The sequence below is a fragment of the Carcharhinus amblyrhynchos genome, unplaced genomic scaffold (assembly GCF_965287045.1).
Source record: "Carcharhinus amblyrhynchos unplaced genomic scaffold, sCarAmb.v2.hapA scaffold_408, whole genome shotgun sequence".
In the NCBI taxonomy this organism is placed as follows: Eukaryota; Metazoa; Chordata; class Chondrichthyes; order Carcharhiniformes; family Carcharhinidae; genus Carcharhinus; species Carcharhinus amblyrhynchos.
This window is the reverse complement of record NW_027650148.1, coordinates 74,298-90,309: the sequence shown is the minus strand read 5'-3', so window position 1 is coordinate 90,309 and position 16,012 is coordinate 74,298. Positions and strand designations below refer to the sequence as shown.

Genomic DNA, 16,012 nt, shown 5'->3' with positions numbered 1-16,012 from the left:
TATTGGGTCCAGGAATTTTGCATTAATTTCCTGGGCACTTTTAGGAACAAACTAGGGGAAAGGTGGTGCCCATAAGGATGAAGTATACACATTTCTCTTTCATCTATCCGTTCTGAAAATATTGGGAGATGGGAAGAAGCGTTGGTTGGCCACGCATGGATGTAGGGGGGGGGTCATACACTGCAAGCCTCAGGAATATAGCCAACTATAGTTGGTAAACCTGGCAGTTTTGGTGAAAACCGCGCCAGAAGTCAGCGTTTTGTGATCTTGTTCCAGAGACGAGCACGTCAATCCCATAATCTCCCGCGCGGGCCCAGGGAACAAGGCCTGCCACTTGCCTCCTTTATTAATTCCATGCTCCCGACGGTAGCCGTGTCAATGGAGAAGAGGACGTCACGGGCGCCCACATAAAGCTTCCCCTCGCCGAGAAACAGGGTGCTGTAATTCCAGTAGCCATCCTTGGAAAACTTTGTGAATGTTCTGCTGGGGTCACCTGCAGTGGGGGAGAAAAAAAAAGGCAGAGTGGGTGGGGTACCTGCAGTGCAGGAGGGAGGAGGAAGGGTGGCCCAGCACAGAAGCCTGAGCAACTCGGCCTCAGAGACGCTGTCATTCCAAAGTGGTTTTGGCAGGATCGAGAGCCAATGGCAAGCCGACGGAGACGCCTGAAGAATTAGGCCTCACAGATGGTGTCAATCTGAAGTGGCTTTGATGGGGTTGGGAGCCATAATGGCAAACGGGCAGAGAAGCCTGAGTGACTAGGCCTCAAAGATGGTGTCATTCTGAAGTGCCAGAATCAAGATCCAATGACAGACCAATGGAGAAGCCTGAATAACTAGGCCTCATAGATGGTGTTATTCCGCAATGGCTTTGATGGGATTGGAAGCGTAAATGGCAAACAAACACAGAGGCCTGAGCAAGTCGGCCTCACAGACGGCATCATTCCAAAGTGGCTATGACCAAACTGGATGCCAAAATGGACATCCAACAGAGAAGCCTGAGTGACTAGGCCTCAGAGATGGCGCCACATAGGCCGGTTAGCTTAAATTCTGTCGTAGGGAAAATGCTTGAATCTATCATCAAGGGAGATCTTACAGAAACATATAAGATTATGAAGTGAATAGATAAGATAGAAGCAGGGAAGTTGTATCCACTGGTGGGTGAAACTAGAACTAGGGGGCATAGTCTCAAAATAAGGGGGAGCAGATTTAGGATTGAGTTGAGGAGGAACTTCTTCACCCAAAGGGTTGTGAATCTGTGGAATTCCCTGCCCAGTTGAGGCTACTTCATTGAATGTTTTTAAGGCAAGGATAGATTGATTTTTGAACAGTAAAGGAATTAAGGGGAGTGGGCGGGTAAGTGGAGCTGAGTCCATGAAAAGATCAGCCATCGAGGGGCCAAATGGCCCACTCCTGCTCCTAGTTCTTATGTTCATTCCGAAGTTGGGCAAAGGAATGGGAGTCGACCTTCGAACTCAATGCCCCCTCAAAAGGCCACCTCCCCGTACCATTGACATGCCACTCAGGGTGAGCCTTGCCAAGGAGAAGGTGGTGGTAAGGGAAAGATTGGCATGGTAACCACAGGCCGCTGAAGTTGAAATGGGAAAGGGATGAGTGGGATTTGGATTGGGAGGGTAGGGGGGTGGGGGGGAGCAGAGATTCAGGAGGGTGAGGGGGGCCGGTGGTAGTGAAGGAAGTCCTTTGTCTTGTCTGGGAAATGGGACCAGTGATGACATCAAGGAAGCAGAGAAAAACAGGAATTAGCAGGGGAAGCATTAATCCACTGTGAGGAACAAACTCCTACTTCCAAATATTAGCCACAAAATGCCTCACCGGCCTGCTGGAACACCAATGCAAATGGGCGCGGAGGAAAATATCTCTCAGTGGCAGAGTGGGTTAGCACTGCTGCCTCACAGCGCCATGGACCCGGGTTCGATTCCCGGGTCACTGTCTGTGTCGAGTTTGCACATTCTCCCCGTGTCTGCATGGGTTTCCTCCGGGTGCCCCAGTTTCCTCCCACAGTCCAAAAGATGTGCAGGTTAGCTGGATTGGCCATGCTAAATTGCCCCTTAGTGTCCAAAGATGTGCAGGTTAGGGTGGATTGGCCACGCTAAATTGCCCCTTAGTATCCAAAGATATGCAGGTTAAGGGGATTGGCCATGCTAAATTGCCCCTTAGTATCCAAAGATGTGCAGGTTGGGTGGATTGGCCATGCTAAATTGCCCCTTAGTATCCAAAGATGTGCAGGTTAGGTGGATTGGCCGTGCTAAATTACCCCATGGTGTCCAAAGATGTGTAGGTTGGGTGGATTGACCGTGCTAAATTGCACCTCAGTGTCAGGGGCTCCTGGTGAAGGTAAATAGTTACGAGGATAGAACTTGGGTGGGATTGTGGCTGGTGCAGACTCAATGGGCTGAATGGCCTCCTTCTGCATTGTCAGGATTCTATGATTCTAGCAGGCAGCTGTCTCAAGATTAGAAGAGGCACAGCTCAGATCTACGCACGAGTTTGCAACAGGTTCGACTCTGGTGCTCAGGGTGGGGCCAGTGGGGTGGGGGTCTGATTGAGGAAACATTCTATCAAGCAATCGTTAAGTTGTGAAACCTTTCCAATATCCGGTTATAACAGTAACACCACAGACATCCGCCGCAGATACAATCAATCTTTTTGCAACAACGCCAGAGAGATAATGCAAACACAAAATCCCAACGATCAAAGGAAAATGTCACGTCAAAAACTATCTTACTGCATCATTAAGGTGAACAGTTTGAAATTCTGAGGAACTGGACTGGATCAATTTCAGAATCACACTGTCCCCCCATCAAACACTCCCAGGACAGGGACAGCACGGGGTGAGATACAGAGTAAAGCTCCCTCTACACTGTCCCCCCATCAAACACTGCCAGGACAGGGACAGCACGGGGTGAGATACAGAGTAAAGCTCCCTCTACACTGTCCCCCCATCAAACACTCCCAGGACAGGTACAGCACAGGGTTAGATACAGAGTACAGCTCCCTCTACACTGTCCCCCCATCAAACACTCCCAGGACAGGTACAGCACGGGGTTAGATACAGAGTAAAGCTCCCTCTACACTGTCCCCCATCAAACACTCCCAGGACAGGTACAGCGCGGGGTTAGATACAGAGTAAAGCTCCCTCTACACTGTCCCCCATCAAACACTGCCAGGACAGGTACAGCACGGGGTTAGATACAGAGTAAAGCTCCCTCTACACTGTCCCCCCATCAAACACTCCCAGGGCAGGGACAGCATGGGGTTAGATACAGAGTAAAGCTCCCTCTACACTGTCCCCCCATCAAACACTCCCAGGACAGGTACAGCACGGGGTTAGATACAGAGTAAAGCTCTCTCTACACTGTCCCCCATCAAACACTCCCGGGGAGGTGGCATTTTGTCCGGGCTTGGGGGACAGCGGTTGTGGGCGCAGTGGGGATGGTGGGGTGGAACTGTTGGTGTCACTGAACAATGATGAGGGGAGCGGGGTAGGGCAGGAAAAGGCCCCCGTTGTTGCACACTCTCGTGCAGGCAGGCGCGGGCTGGGGTGTGGTGTGGGGAGGGCGTTTACCGGTTCACCTGGCGACATGTACTGTCTGGGCACAGTGTGGCGGGGAGGGGAGGGGGGGTGGTGGTGGTGGTGCAGCTCGGCGGGCAACATCACCAGCAACTCGGGGTGGGGGGGTCTATCCATACTCACTGTAGGGGAAGGTTATCCGTGGGGTCACGTCGTAGGTACAGTGCGAGGGCAGCGTCTGCTCCAGAAGAGTCAGCACCAGAATCCAGAGGGACGGCCAGGGGTCCATGGCCACGCTGAATCTCGCTCCCTCTCTCTGTCTCTGTCTCTCGCGTTCTTCAATGAGTGAACGTCTCTCTCGCTCACACCAACCACGGATGAAGCAATATCCTGCGCTCAGCCTGGTTACTTATTTGGATAGTGCCCTGTAAAGAGATTTCCTTTTCAAATCAAGCGTCTTACAAAATGAGATAATCGACTCCCACTGACAATCACAGCGCCCCCTGCATTGAAGACACCGATCGAAGCCACTGACGTTTTTCTGTGTCCCCAAGCTAACTCGCCTCACGCTGGTTCTTCACCTTACAGCACAGGAACAGGCCCTTTGGCCCTACTGCTCCCATCGTGCCTAAACTAAAGCCATGAGCCCTTAACGGAGTCCGTACCTCTCCATTCCCATCCTCTGCAAGTATTCACCGAGTTGCCCCGTCAGTGTCGCAATCGTACCTGCTCCCACCACCTCCCCGGGCACTGCGTTCCAAACATTCATCACCCTCTATGTCTAAAAACATGCCTCGCACATCTCCTCGCATTAAGTTGATCTTTCTCTGCACCCTCGTTGAGACTGTAACACTACATTTTGCAGTCTCTCCTTTCCTTCTCTATGAACAGTATGCTTTGTCTACATAGCGCGCAAGAAACAATACTTTTCACTGTATCCCAATACATGTGACAATAATAAATCAAATCTATGTACTCTATGAAAGGTATGCTTTATATAGTGCACAAGAAACAATACTTTTCACTGTGTCCCAATACATGAACCATAGAAAAAAAAACAAAATCAAATCAAATCCTCTAAACTTTTCCCCACCTTGAACCTATGTCCCCGAGTATTTCACTTTTCTACCCTATTTATTTATAAGTTACAAGTAAGGCTTACATTAACACTGCAATGAAGTTACTGTGAAATTCCCTCAGGAAAGAGTTTCTGACTATCCACTCTGTCCATGCTACTCATAATCTTGCAGACCTCTATCAGGTCTCCCCTCAACCTCTGTCATTCCAGTGAGAGAACACTAAGATCCTCCAACCTCTCCTCATATCTAATGCCCTCCCTACCAGGGCAACATCCTGGTAAATCTTTTCTGTACCCTCTCCAAAACCTCCACATCCTTCTGGCAGTGTAATGACCAGAATTGAACACTATATTCCCAGTGGGGCCTAACTGAGGTTCTATAAAGCTGCAACAATGACTTGCCAATTTTTAAACTCAATACCTTGGCCGATGAAGGCAACCATGCCTTATGCCTTCCTGACCACCTTCTCCACCGGCGTTGCCATTTTCAGTGACCTTTGTACCTGTACACCCAGATCCCGCTGCCTGTCAATACTCATAAGGGTTCTACGATTTACTATATAATCCCTTCATGCATTGGAAATTGGAAAATGCTTCAGCTGGATAAAACTTCATCTGCCATTTCCCTGCCCAAGTCTCCAACCGGTCTATATCTTGCTGTATCCTCTGACAATACTTTCCACTATCCATAACTCCACTTCATATACTACAGTAACCAACTGCGCAACAGACAGGAGCGAGATGTCAGAATTCCCCAGGGTTACATATAGAGTACAGCTCCCTTGACACTGTCCCCAACAAACACTCCCAGGACAGGGACAGCACGGGGTTAGATACAGAGTAAAGCTCCCTTGACACTGTCCCCAACAAACACTCCCAGGACAGGGACAGCACGGGGTTAGATACAGAGTAAAGCTCCCTTGACACTGTCCCCAACAAACACTCCCAGGACAGGGACAGCACGGGGTTAGATACAGAGTAAAGCTCCCTCTACACTGTCCCCCATCAAACACTCACCACACAGGTACAGGGAGGTTAGCGGGGTAAATATGTTGCGTTCTGAGAATAAGGCCTGGCTGGGATTGTTGTCAGTGCAGACCCGATGGGCCGATTGGCCTCCTGCTGCACTGTAGGGGTTTTTTTTTCTTGTGTATATTCATTTGTGGGACATGGGTGTTGCTGGCTGGGCCAGCGTTTATTACCCATCCCTAGGTGCCCTTGGGGGGCAGTTGAGAGTCAACCACATTGCTGTGGCTCTGGAGTCACGTGTCGGCCAGACTGGGGTAAGGACAGCAGATTTCAAAGAATGAAGAACATTTCAGCACAGGAACAGGCCCTTCGGCCCTCCAAGCCTGCACCGACCATACTGCCCCCGTCTGAACTAAAACCCTTCAGGGGCCCATATAACCTCCATTCCTGGACCATCCAGAGATCTGTTGCCCTTTCTGGTTTTGGGGTGAGTGTGATCGCAAAATCCCACCCAGTGATTCTTGCTGCTCAGACAGCTCACATAGAATCACAGAAGGAAGCCATTCGGCCCATCCAGCCTGCACCAATAACAATCCCACACAGGCACTATCCCTGTAACCCCACATACTTATCCTGGTAATCCGGCTAACTGACACATTCCAGGGCACTAAGGGACAATTTAGCACGGCCAATCCCCCTAACCTGCACATCTTTGGATACTAAGGGGCAATTTAGCACGGCCAATCCCCCTAACCTGCACATCTTTGGATACTAAGGGGCAATTTAGCACGGCCAATCCACCCTAACCTGCACATCTTTGGATACTAAGGGGACAATTTAGCATGGCCAATCCCCCTAACCTGCATATCTTTGGATACTAAGAGGCAATTTAGCATGGCCAATCCCCCTAACCTGCACATCTTTGGATACTAAGGGGACAATTTAGCATGGCCAATCCCCCTAAACTGCACATCTTTGGATACTAAGGGGACAATTTAGCATGGCCAATCCCCCTAACCCGCACATCTTTGGATACTAAGGGGCAATTTAGCATGGCCAATCCACCCTAACCTGCACATCTTTGGATACTAAGGGACAATTTAGCATGGCCAATCCCCCTAACCTGCACATCTTTGGATACTAAGGGGCAATTTAGCATGGCCAATCCACCCTAACCCGCACATCTTTGGACACTAAGGGGACAATTTAGCATGGCCAATCCCCCTAACCTGCACATCTTTGGATACTAAGGGGGAATTCAGCATGGCCAATCCACCCTAACCTGCACATCTTTGGACACTAAGGGTCGATTTAGCACAGTCAATGCACCCTAACCATCATGTCTTTCGGACTGTGGGAGGAAACCGGAGCACCCGGAGGAAACCCACGCAGACACGGGGAGAACGTGCAGACTCCACACAGACAGTGGCCCGAGCCGGGAACCGAACCCGGGTCCCTGGTGCTGGAAGGCAGCAGTGCTAACACACTGTGCCACCAGGCAGGAAGATTTCACTGTCAAACCACAGATAGTTTAGCAGTACCGACAAATCACTCTCTTTGAACCGAGGCATCTGTGAAAAGCTTTCTTCTGTTTTTAGCGTTCATAATCAGGATATGAAACTTGTTTATTGGCAGGCTGTACCGATGTGGTCCCAATCCTCCCTTTCGTTTCCTTCAGTAGCACAGCGGGTTAGCACTGCAGCCTCACAGCTCCTGGGACCCGGGTTCGATTCCCAGCTTGGGTCACTGTCTGTGCAGCGTCTGCACGTTCTTCCCGTGTCTGCGTGGGTTTCCTCCGGGTGCTCCGGTTTCCTCCCACTGTCCGAAAGACGTGCTGGTTGGGGTGGATTGGCCGTGCTAAATTCTCCCTCGGTGTAACCCAAACAGGAATGTGGCGACGAGGGGGATTTTCACAGTAACTTCATTGCAGTGCTAATGTAAACCGACTTGAGGCACTAATAAATAAACTTAGAAACTTAAAATTCCCCCTCAGCGTACCCGAACAGGCGCGGAGTGTGGCAACTAGGGGATTTTCACAGTAACTTCATTGCGGTATTAACGTAAGCCTACTTGCAACATTAATAAATAAACTTAAAAACTTAAAATTCCCCCTCAGTGTAACTCAAGCAGGAGTGTGGCAACTAGGGGGATTTTCACAGTAACTTCATTGCAGTGTTAATATCAGCCAACTCGTGACACTAATAAATAAATTTAGAAACTTAAAATTCCCCCTCAGTGTCCCCGAACAGGCGACGGAATGTGGCGACTAGAGGATTTTCACAGTAACTTTATTGCAGTGTTAACGTCAGCCAACTTGTGACACTAATAAGTAAACTTAGAAACTTAAAATTCTCCCTCAAATACCCTGAACAGGAGTGTGGCAACTAGGGGGATTTTCACAGTAACTTCATTGCGGTGTTAATGTCAGCCGACTTGCGACACTAATAAATAAAAAATTAAACTATCCAGTTAAAAGGTCACTCTCCAGGTGCAACCCAGAGATAAATCCTCGGGACAATAAAAATGATTTTGCTTCTGTTGTCCTTCTCTGAACATTTCTTTTTTCCAAGGTAAAGGCTCTACAATTCTGCTTTCTAACTGGTGTCGGAACGAGGGTGACGTGTTGGTGACCCCTGGCTGTAGTGTTGGGGGTCAAGCCGTACACGGAAACCTCCAGGAACACACTGGATCATTGTTGGTAACCCAAACACCAAGTTAGGCTGGCCCCTGGTCCCAGTGTGATTATGCCAGATCTCTGCTCCATCCTGGGTGCCACACACAGGAGCACAGTGCGGCTCTGTACAGCCAAAGGGTAGGGATGCCACTGAACAACAACCAACTCCAACCTGTACACCCACACAGTTTCACTGTGACTCACACTCACGCACGTGTTGGTGCCCCTTGTCCCTGTGGGAGCACTGGGGACTGTGGGAAAGAAAGCAACTGTATGTTTCTTACCGGCCAAGTTTAGAGACAGAGAGAGAGAGAGACAGAGAGACGGAGAGAGAGAGAGAGAGTCAGAGTGACAAAGGCAGAAAGAGAGAGGGAGAGGCAGAAACAGAGAGCGACAGAGCGACAGAGGCAGAAAGAGAGAGTGAGAGAGAGAGACAGAGACAGAGGCAGAAAGAGAGAGGGAGAGAAACAAACAGAGTGACAGAGGCAGAAAGCAAGAGAGACAGAGAGAGAGAGAGAGAGAGAAAGACAGGGAGAGAGAGACAGGGAGAAAGACAGAGAGAGGGACAGAGAGAAAGACAGAGAGAGAGAGAGAAACAGAAACAGAGAGACAGAAAGAGAGAGAGTGAGACAGGGAGGGAGAGAGAGACAGAGATAGAGAGAAAGAGAGAGATAGAGAGACAGACAGACACGGAGAGAGAGAGAGCAAAACAGAGCAAGAGAGAAAGACAGAGAGAGACAGAGAGAAAGAGACAAAGAGAAAGAGATGGAGCGAGAGAGAACTAGAGCAAGAGGAAGCAACAGAGACAGAAACAGAGCAAGAAAGACAGAGACAGAGAGAGACAGAGTGACAAAGGCAGAAAGAGAGAGGGAGAGGCAGAAAGAGAGAGAGACAGACAGAGTGACAGAGGCAGAAAGAGAGAGTGAGAGAGAGAGACAGAGACAGAGGCAGAAAGAGAGAGGGAGAGAAACAAACAGAGTGACAGAGGCAGAAAGCAAGAGAGAGACAGAGAGAAAGAGAGAAAGACAGGGAGAGAGAGACAGGGAGAAAGACAGAGAGAGGGACAGAGAGAAAGACAGAGAGAGAGAGAGAAACAGAAACAGAGGAAGCAACAGAGACAGAAACAGAGCAAGCAAGAAAGACAGAGAGAGAGAGAGAGGGACAGAGACAGAGACACAGAGAGAGAGAGAGAGAGAGAGATCAGACAGAGGAGAAAGACAGAGAGCAAGAAAGAGGAAGAGAGAGAGAGACAAGAAGGAAAGAAAGTAAAACTCCCAGTACAACTCCCAGTGGTCACCGAGTCCAGGAAGGAGGGTGGGGGTCCTCTCAAACGCCTTAATTGTGTCTGCCCCCAGCACACTTCCAAGCGGAACATTCTAGACTCTAACCGCTTGCCATATGAGAGTTTTTCCTCATGTTGCATTTAACATAAGAAACAGGAGCAGGAGTAGGCCATTCGGCCCTTCAAGCCTGCCCCGCCATTCAATAAGATCACGGCTGATCTGAAGTGGATCAGTTCCACTTTCCCGCTTTCTCCCCATAACCCTTAATCCCCTTGTCTACCAAAAACCTATCTACCCGTGTCTTAAATATATTTGGCGAGGTAGCCTCCACCACTTCAACGGGCAGAGAATTCCAGAGATTCACCACCCTTTGAGTGAAGAAGTTCCTCCTCAACTCCGATCTAAACTGCCCCCCCCGCCCCCCTTGAGACTGTGCCCTCTAGTCCTGCTGTCCTTTCTGAGCGGGAAGAATCTCTCTACCTCTACCCTATCCATCCCCTTCATTATCCTATATGTCTCTATAAGATCCCCCCTCATCTTTCTAAACTCCAACGAGTACAGACCCAGTCTATTTAGTCTCTCTTCATAGTCTAACCCCCTCATCTCCGGAATCAGCCTTGTGAACCTCCTCTGCACTCCCTCCAAGGCCAAAATATCCTTGCACAAGAGCGGTGACCAATTGTGCAAGTACAGCGACCGAATGTTGTCCCATTGTTTAAGGAGGGGAACAGAGACTTCCCCGGGAATTATAGACTGGTGAGTCTTACTTCTGTTGTGGGTAAGGTATTAGAAAAAATTATTAGGGATAGGATTTATAGTTATTTGGAGAGTAATGAATTGATTTGAGATAGTCAGCATGGTTTTGTGGAGGGTAGGTCGTGCCTTACTAACCTTATTGAGTTTTTTGAGAAAGTGACCAAAGAGGTGGATGGGGGTAAGGCAGTTGACGTGGTATATATGGACTTTAGTAAGGTGTTTGATAAGGTTCACCATGGACGGCTTCTGCAGAAAATGCAGATGTATGGGATTGAGGTTGATTTAGGTAATTGGATCAGGAATTGGCTGGCGGATAGGAGACAGAGGGTGATGGTTGATGGTAAGTATTCGTCATGGAGTTCAGTTACGAGTGGTGTGCCTCAGGGATCTGTTTTGGGGCCACTGCTGTTTGTAATTTTTATAAATGATCTGGATGAGGGCATAGCTGGGTGGATTAGTAAATTTGCTGATGACGCCAAAGTCGGAGGTGTGGTAGATAGTGAGGAAGGGTGTCTTAGTTTACAGGGAGACTTGGACAAGTTGCAGAGCTGGGCCGAGAGGTGGCGGATGGAGTTTAATGCAGAAAAGTGTGAGGTAATTCACTTTGGCAGGAATAACAGATGTGTAGAGTATAGGGCTAACGGGAGGACTCTAAATAGTGTGGATGAACAGAGGGATCTAGGTGTATGTGTACATAGATCCCTGAAAGTTGGGAATCAAGTAGATAGGGTTGTTAGGAAGGCATACGGTGTCTTGGCGTTTATTGGTAGGGGGATTGAATTTAGGAGCCGCAGCGTCATGCTGCAACTGTACACAACTCTGGTGCGGCCGCACTTGGAGTATTGTGTGCAGTTCTGGTCCCCACATTATAAGAAGGATGTGGAGGCTTTGGAGAGGGTGCAGAGGAGGTTTACCAGGATGTTGCCTGGTATGGGGGGGGAGGTCCTATGAGGAGAGACTGAGGGATTTGAGGTTGTTTTCGTTAGAAAGAAGGCGGCTAAGAGGGGACCTTATTGAAACATATAAGATGATTAGAGGTTTAGATAGGGTGGACAATGATAGCCTTTTTCCTCGGATGGAGAAAGCTAGCACAAGGGGACATAGCTTTAAATTAAGGGGTGGTAGTTATAGGACGGATGTCAGGGGTAGGTTCTTTACCCAGAGGGTGGTGAGGGATTGGAATGCCCTGCCTGCTGCAGTTGTAAATGCGCCAAGTTTGGGGGCGTTCAAGAGATCCGTGGATAGGTTTATGGATGGAAAGGGTTTGGTTTAGGTTAGAGGGTCATTGCTTTTTAACTGGTCGGCGCAACATCGTGGGCCGAAGGGCCTGTTCTGCGCTGTAATGTTCTATGTTCTAAAACTGCACACAGAACTCCAGCTGCGGCCTCACCAATGCCCTGTACAGCTGTAGCAAGACCTCCCTGCTTTTATATTCTATCCCTCTCGCTATAAAGGCCAGCATCCCATTCACCTTCTTGATCACCTGCTGCACCTGCAGACCGGGTTTTTGCGACTCATGCTCAAGGACCCCCAGGTCCCTCTGCACCGTAGCATGCTGCAGCTTTTCGCCCTTTAAATAGTAATCCCTCCTACTATTATTTCTGCCAAAGTGGATAACCTCACACTTGCTGACATTGTACTCCATCAGCCAGGTCCTCGCCCACTCGCTCAGCTTAACTAGATCCCTCTGCAGACTTTCCACACCCTCTGCACAATTTGCTTTTCCACTTATCTTTGTCTCACCAGCAAATTTCGTCACCCTACACTCAGCCCCCTCCTCCAGATCATCTATATAAATGGTAAATAGTTGAGGCCCCAGCACCGATCCCTGTGGCACTCCACTAGTTACCAACCGCCAATCAGGATAGCACCCATTGATACCAACTCTCTGCCTCCTATTAGACAACCAATCCTCTATCCACGCTAACACCTTACCCCCAACTCCATGCCCCCTAACCTTCTGAAGCAACCTTTTGTGTGGCACCTTATCAAACGCCTTTTGAAAATCTAAAAACACCACATCCACCGGTTCCTCTCTGTCTACCGCACTAGTCACATCCTCATAGAATTCCAATAAATTCGTCAAACACGACTTCCCCTCAACGAATCCATGCTGCGTCTGCTCTATCAAACAATTCTTCTCTAGGTGCCTCGCTATTTCTTCTTTGATGACGGATGCAAGCATTTTTCCAACAACAGACGTTAAACTAACCGGCCTATAATTCCCTGCCATTTGCCTGCTACCTTTTTTAAACAGCGGTGTAACATTAGCTGTTTTCCAATCTTCCGGCACTTCCCCGGAATCCAGCGAAGTTTGGTAAATAATCACTAAGGCGTCTACTATCACCTCTGCCATTTCCTTCAGAACCCTGGGATGCATTCCATCCGGTCCTGGGGGCTTGTCCACCATTTTAGTCCCGTTAGTCTATCAAGCACTACCTCTCTAGTGACAGTAATTGCATTCAGGCCCTCAACTCCTACCATCCTTCTATCTTTAATATCCAGCAAACTATTCATGTCCTCCTCCGTGAAGACCGAGGCAAAAAACTTATTTAAGGCCTCAGCCATTTCCTCATCTCCCACCACTAAATCCCCCCTCTCATCCTCTAAGGGTCCAACATTCACTCTAGCCAGCCTCCTCCTCTTTATACTTTTGTAAAAACTCTTACTGTCCTTTTTTATATTTAGTGCTAGTTTAGCTTCATAATCTATCCTTCCTTTATCAACTTCTGAGTCAATCTTTGTTGATTTTTAAACCTCTCCCAATCTTCTACTCACCCACTACTTTTAGCCACTCTAAAAGTATCAGCTTTTAATTTAATACTCTCCTTTATTTCCTTTGATAACCACAGCTGATTATCCCTTCTCCTACATTCCTTCTTTACCATCGGAATATATTTCTGCTGAGCACCGAAAAAGATCTCCTTAAAGACCCTCCACTGTTCTTCAGCAGTCCTACCGACCAATCTGCGCCCCCAATCTACATTTGCCAATTCCCCTCTCATCCTATCGTACTCCCCTCTGTTCAAACAGAGGACCCAGGTTCGGGACCCTACTTTCTCATCCCCCATCTGCATCAAAAACTCAACCATACAATGATCGCTCGTCCCAAGAGGATCCCTCACAACAAGATCCCTAATTCTTCCTGCCTCGTTACATAACACCAGATCTAAGATAGCTCGCTCCCTCGTTGGTTCCGTCACACACTGTTCAAGGAAACTATCCCGGCAGCATTCCAGAAACTCTTCCTCAAGCCCACCGCGTCCGACATGAATCAACTAATCAATATGTAGATTGAAATCCCCCATAATTATTGCCATTCCATTTCTGCACGCATCATTTATTTGCTTGTTTATAGCCTGCCCCATCTCCAAGTTATTATTTGGGGGCCTATAGACCACACCCACCAGCGTCTTCCTCCCCTTACTCTTCCTTATCTCCACCCACAACGATTCCATGTTCTGCTCTTTGGAGCCTACATCTTCCCTTACTACCGCCCTGATATTATCCTTAATCAGCAGAGCTACCCCACCCCCTTTTTCCTCCCGTCTATCCTTCCTAAACACTTGATACCCCTGGACATTCAGCTCCCAGTCCCTGTCACCCTGCAACCACGTTTCCATAATGGCCACCAGATCATATCCATTTGTGCTGATCTGCGCCACCAGCTCATTCACTTTGTTCCGAATGCTTCGTGCATTCAGATAAAGTGTCTTTATCCCAGCCTTTATCTGGACCCTATTTGAAGGAACGCTACCAACCTTTCTCATGCCCCCTACTCCCTTTATTATTGGGACATCCTCAACATTTTCCCGTGCCCGTACCCTCTTTTACTTTAGACATTGTAATTTCTCCCACCCCTGCACCCTTCCCCCCCCTTAATTAGTTTAAAGGCCTATCTACAGTCCTAGTTATACAATTTGCCAGGACTCTGGTCCCAGCACGGTTCAGACCAAGACCATCCCATCTGAACAGGTCCCACCTGCCCCAATACTGGTGCCAATGCCCCATAAATTCAAACCCATTCCTCCCACACCAATCCCTGAGCCACCCATTCACCTCTTTAATCCTATCTACCCTACGCCCATCTGCATGCGGTTCAGGAAGTAATCCAGGGATAACCACCTTGTCCGTTCTGCTTTTTAATTTGATTCCCAGCTTTTCATACTCCCTCTGCAGATCCTTAGTTCCCATTTTGCCTATGTCGTTGGCACCCACATGTACCACAACGACCGGATTCTCACCCTCCCATTCCAGGTTCCTCTGCAGCCCAGATGAGACAGCCTGGACCCAAGCACCAGGCAGACAACACACCCTTCTGTATTCTTTATCTTTGTGACAAAAGACAGTGTCTATACCCCTAACCACATTATCCCCAATTACCACTACATTCCTCTTTACTTCTTCCTCTTTGTCCTGTGTCTGCACCACTGTACTCTGGGCAGTTTGCTCATCAACCTTACAGCTCTCATTCTTGTCCACACTGGGAGCAAGAACCTCAAACCTGTTGTGCAGATTTGCTTACAGTCACAGAGATTTACAGCATGGAAACAGGCCCTTCAGCCCAACTTGTCTATGCCGCCCTTTTTTTGTAAACCCCTAAGCTAGTCCCAATTGCCTGCATTTGGCCCATATCCCTCTCTACCCATCTTACTCATGTAACTGTCTAAATGCTTTTCAAAAGATAAAATTATACCCGCCTCTATTACTGCCTCTGGCAGCTCGTTCCACTCACCACCCTCTGTGTGAAAAAATGCCCCTCTGGACCCTCTCCCCTCTCACCTTAAACCTGTGCCCTCTAGTTTTAGACTCCCCCTACCTTTGGGAAAAGATATTGACTATCTAGCTGATCTGTGCCCCTCATTATTTTATAGACCTCTATAAGATCACCCCTCAGCCTCCTACACTCCAGAGAAAAAAGTCCCAGTCTATCCAGCCTCTCCTTATAACTCAAACCATCAAGTCCCGGGAGCATCCTAGTAAATCTTCACTGCACCCTTTCTAGTTTAATAATATCCTTTCTATAATAGGGTGACCAGAACTGCACACAGTATTCCAAGTGTGGCCTTACCAATGTCTTGTACAACTTCAACAAGACGTCCCAACTTCTTTTGCAAATCGCTTTAAATCTGTGTCCCTCTTATTCTCGATCCTGTTCCCAGCGGGAACAGTTTCTCCCTCTCTGCTCTGTCAAGCACACCTCAGGTTCTTGAATATCTCGGCTGAATCTCCTCTTGGCCTCCTTCTCTTCCAAGGAGAATAGTCTCAGCCTCTGCGATCTCTGCTCACAACTGAAGTTCCTCATCCTTGGAAATACTCTTGTCAACCTCTCTGCACTCTCTCCAAAGCGTTCACATCTTTCTATGAATGGGGGGTGCGGGGGGTGAAAATCTCTTAGACACCTATAAACCACCAAAAGGGTTAGAAAGGTAGATGCAGAAAGAATGTTCCCGATGGGGGGTGCGGGGGGTGGTGTCCAGAAATAGGGGGGTCATAGTTTGAGGATAAGGGGTAAACCTTTTAGGACTGAGGTGAGGGGAAATTTCTTCACCCAGAGGGTGGGGAATGTGTGGAATTCACTCCCACAGAAAGTAGTTGAGGCCAAAGTGTTGTGTGATTTGGAGAAGGAATTAGATATCACTCTGGGGGCTAAAGAGATGGAGGGATATGGCGGGGGGAATCAGGATATTGAATTCGATGATCAGCCATGATCAAAATGTGAGT

The 16,012-nt window shown here is 48.5% G+C and overlaps 1 protein-coding gene across 1 annotated transcript in view; it reads right to left on the bottom strand.

Moving 5' to 3' along the window:
- The window catches only part of LOC145339337 (semaphorin-4B-like), a 55,390-nt gene that overhangs the window by 30,422 nt on the left and 8,956 nt on the right, over positions 1–16,012 (bottom strand). The window contains exons 2-3 of the mRNA XM_080183762.1: positions 3,712–3,953; positions 339–493 (exon numbers count right to left, since the gene is read on the bottom strand). Coding sequence (XP_080039888.1) covers positions 339–493; positions 3,712–3,817 — 261 coding nt within the window. The 5' untranslated portion in view covers positions 3,818–3,953. The remainder of the gene's footprint in view (positions 1–338; positions 494–3,711; positions 3,954–16,012) is intronic.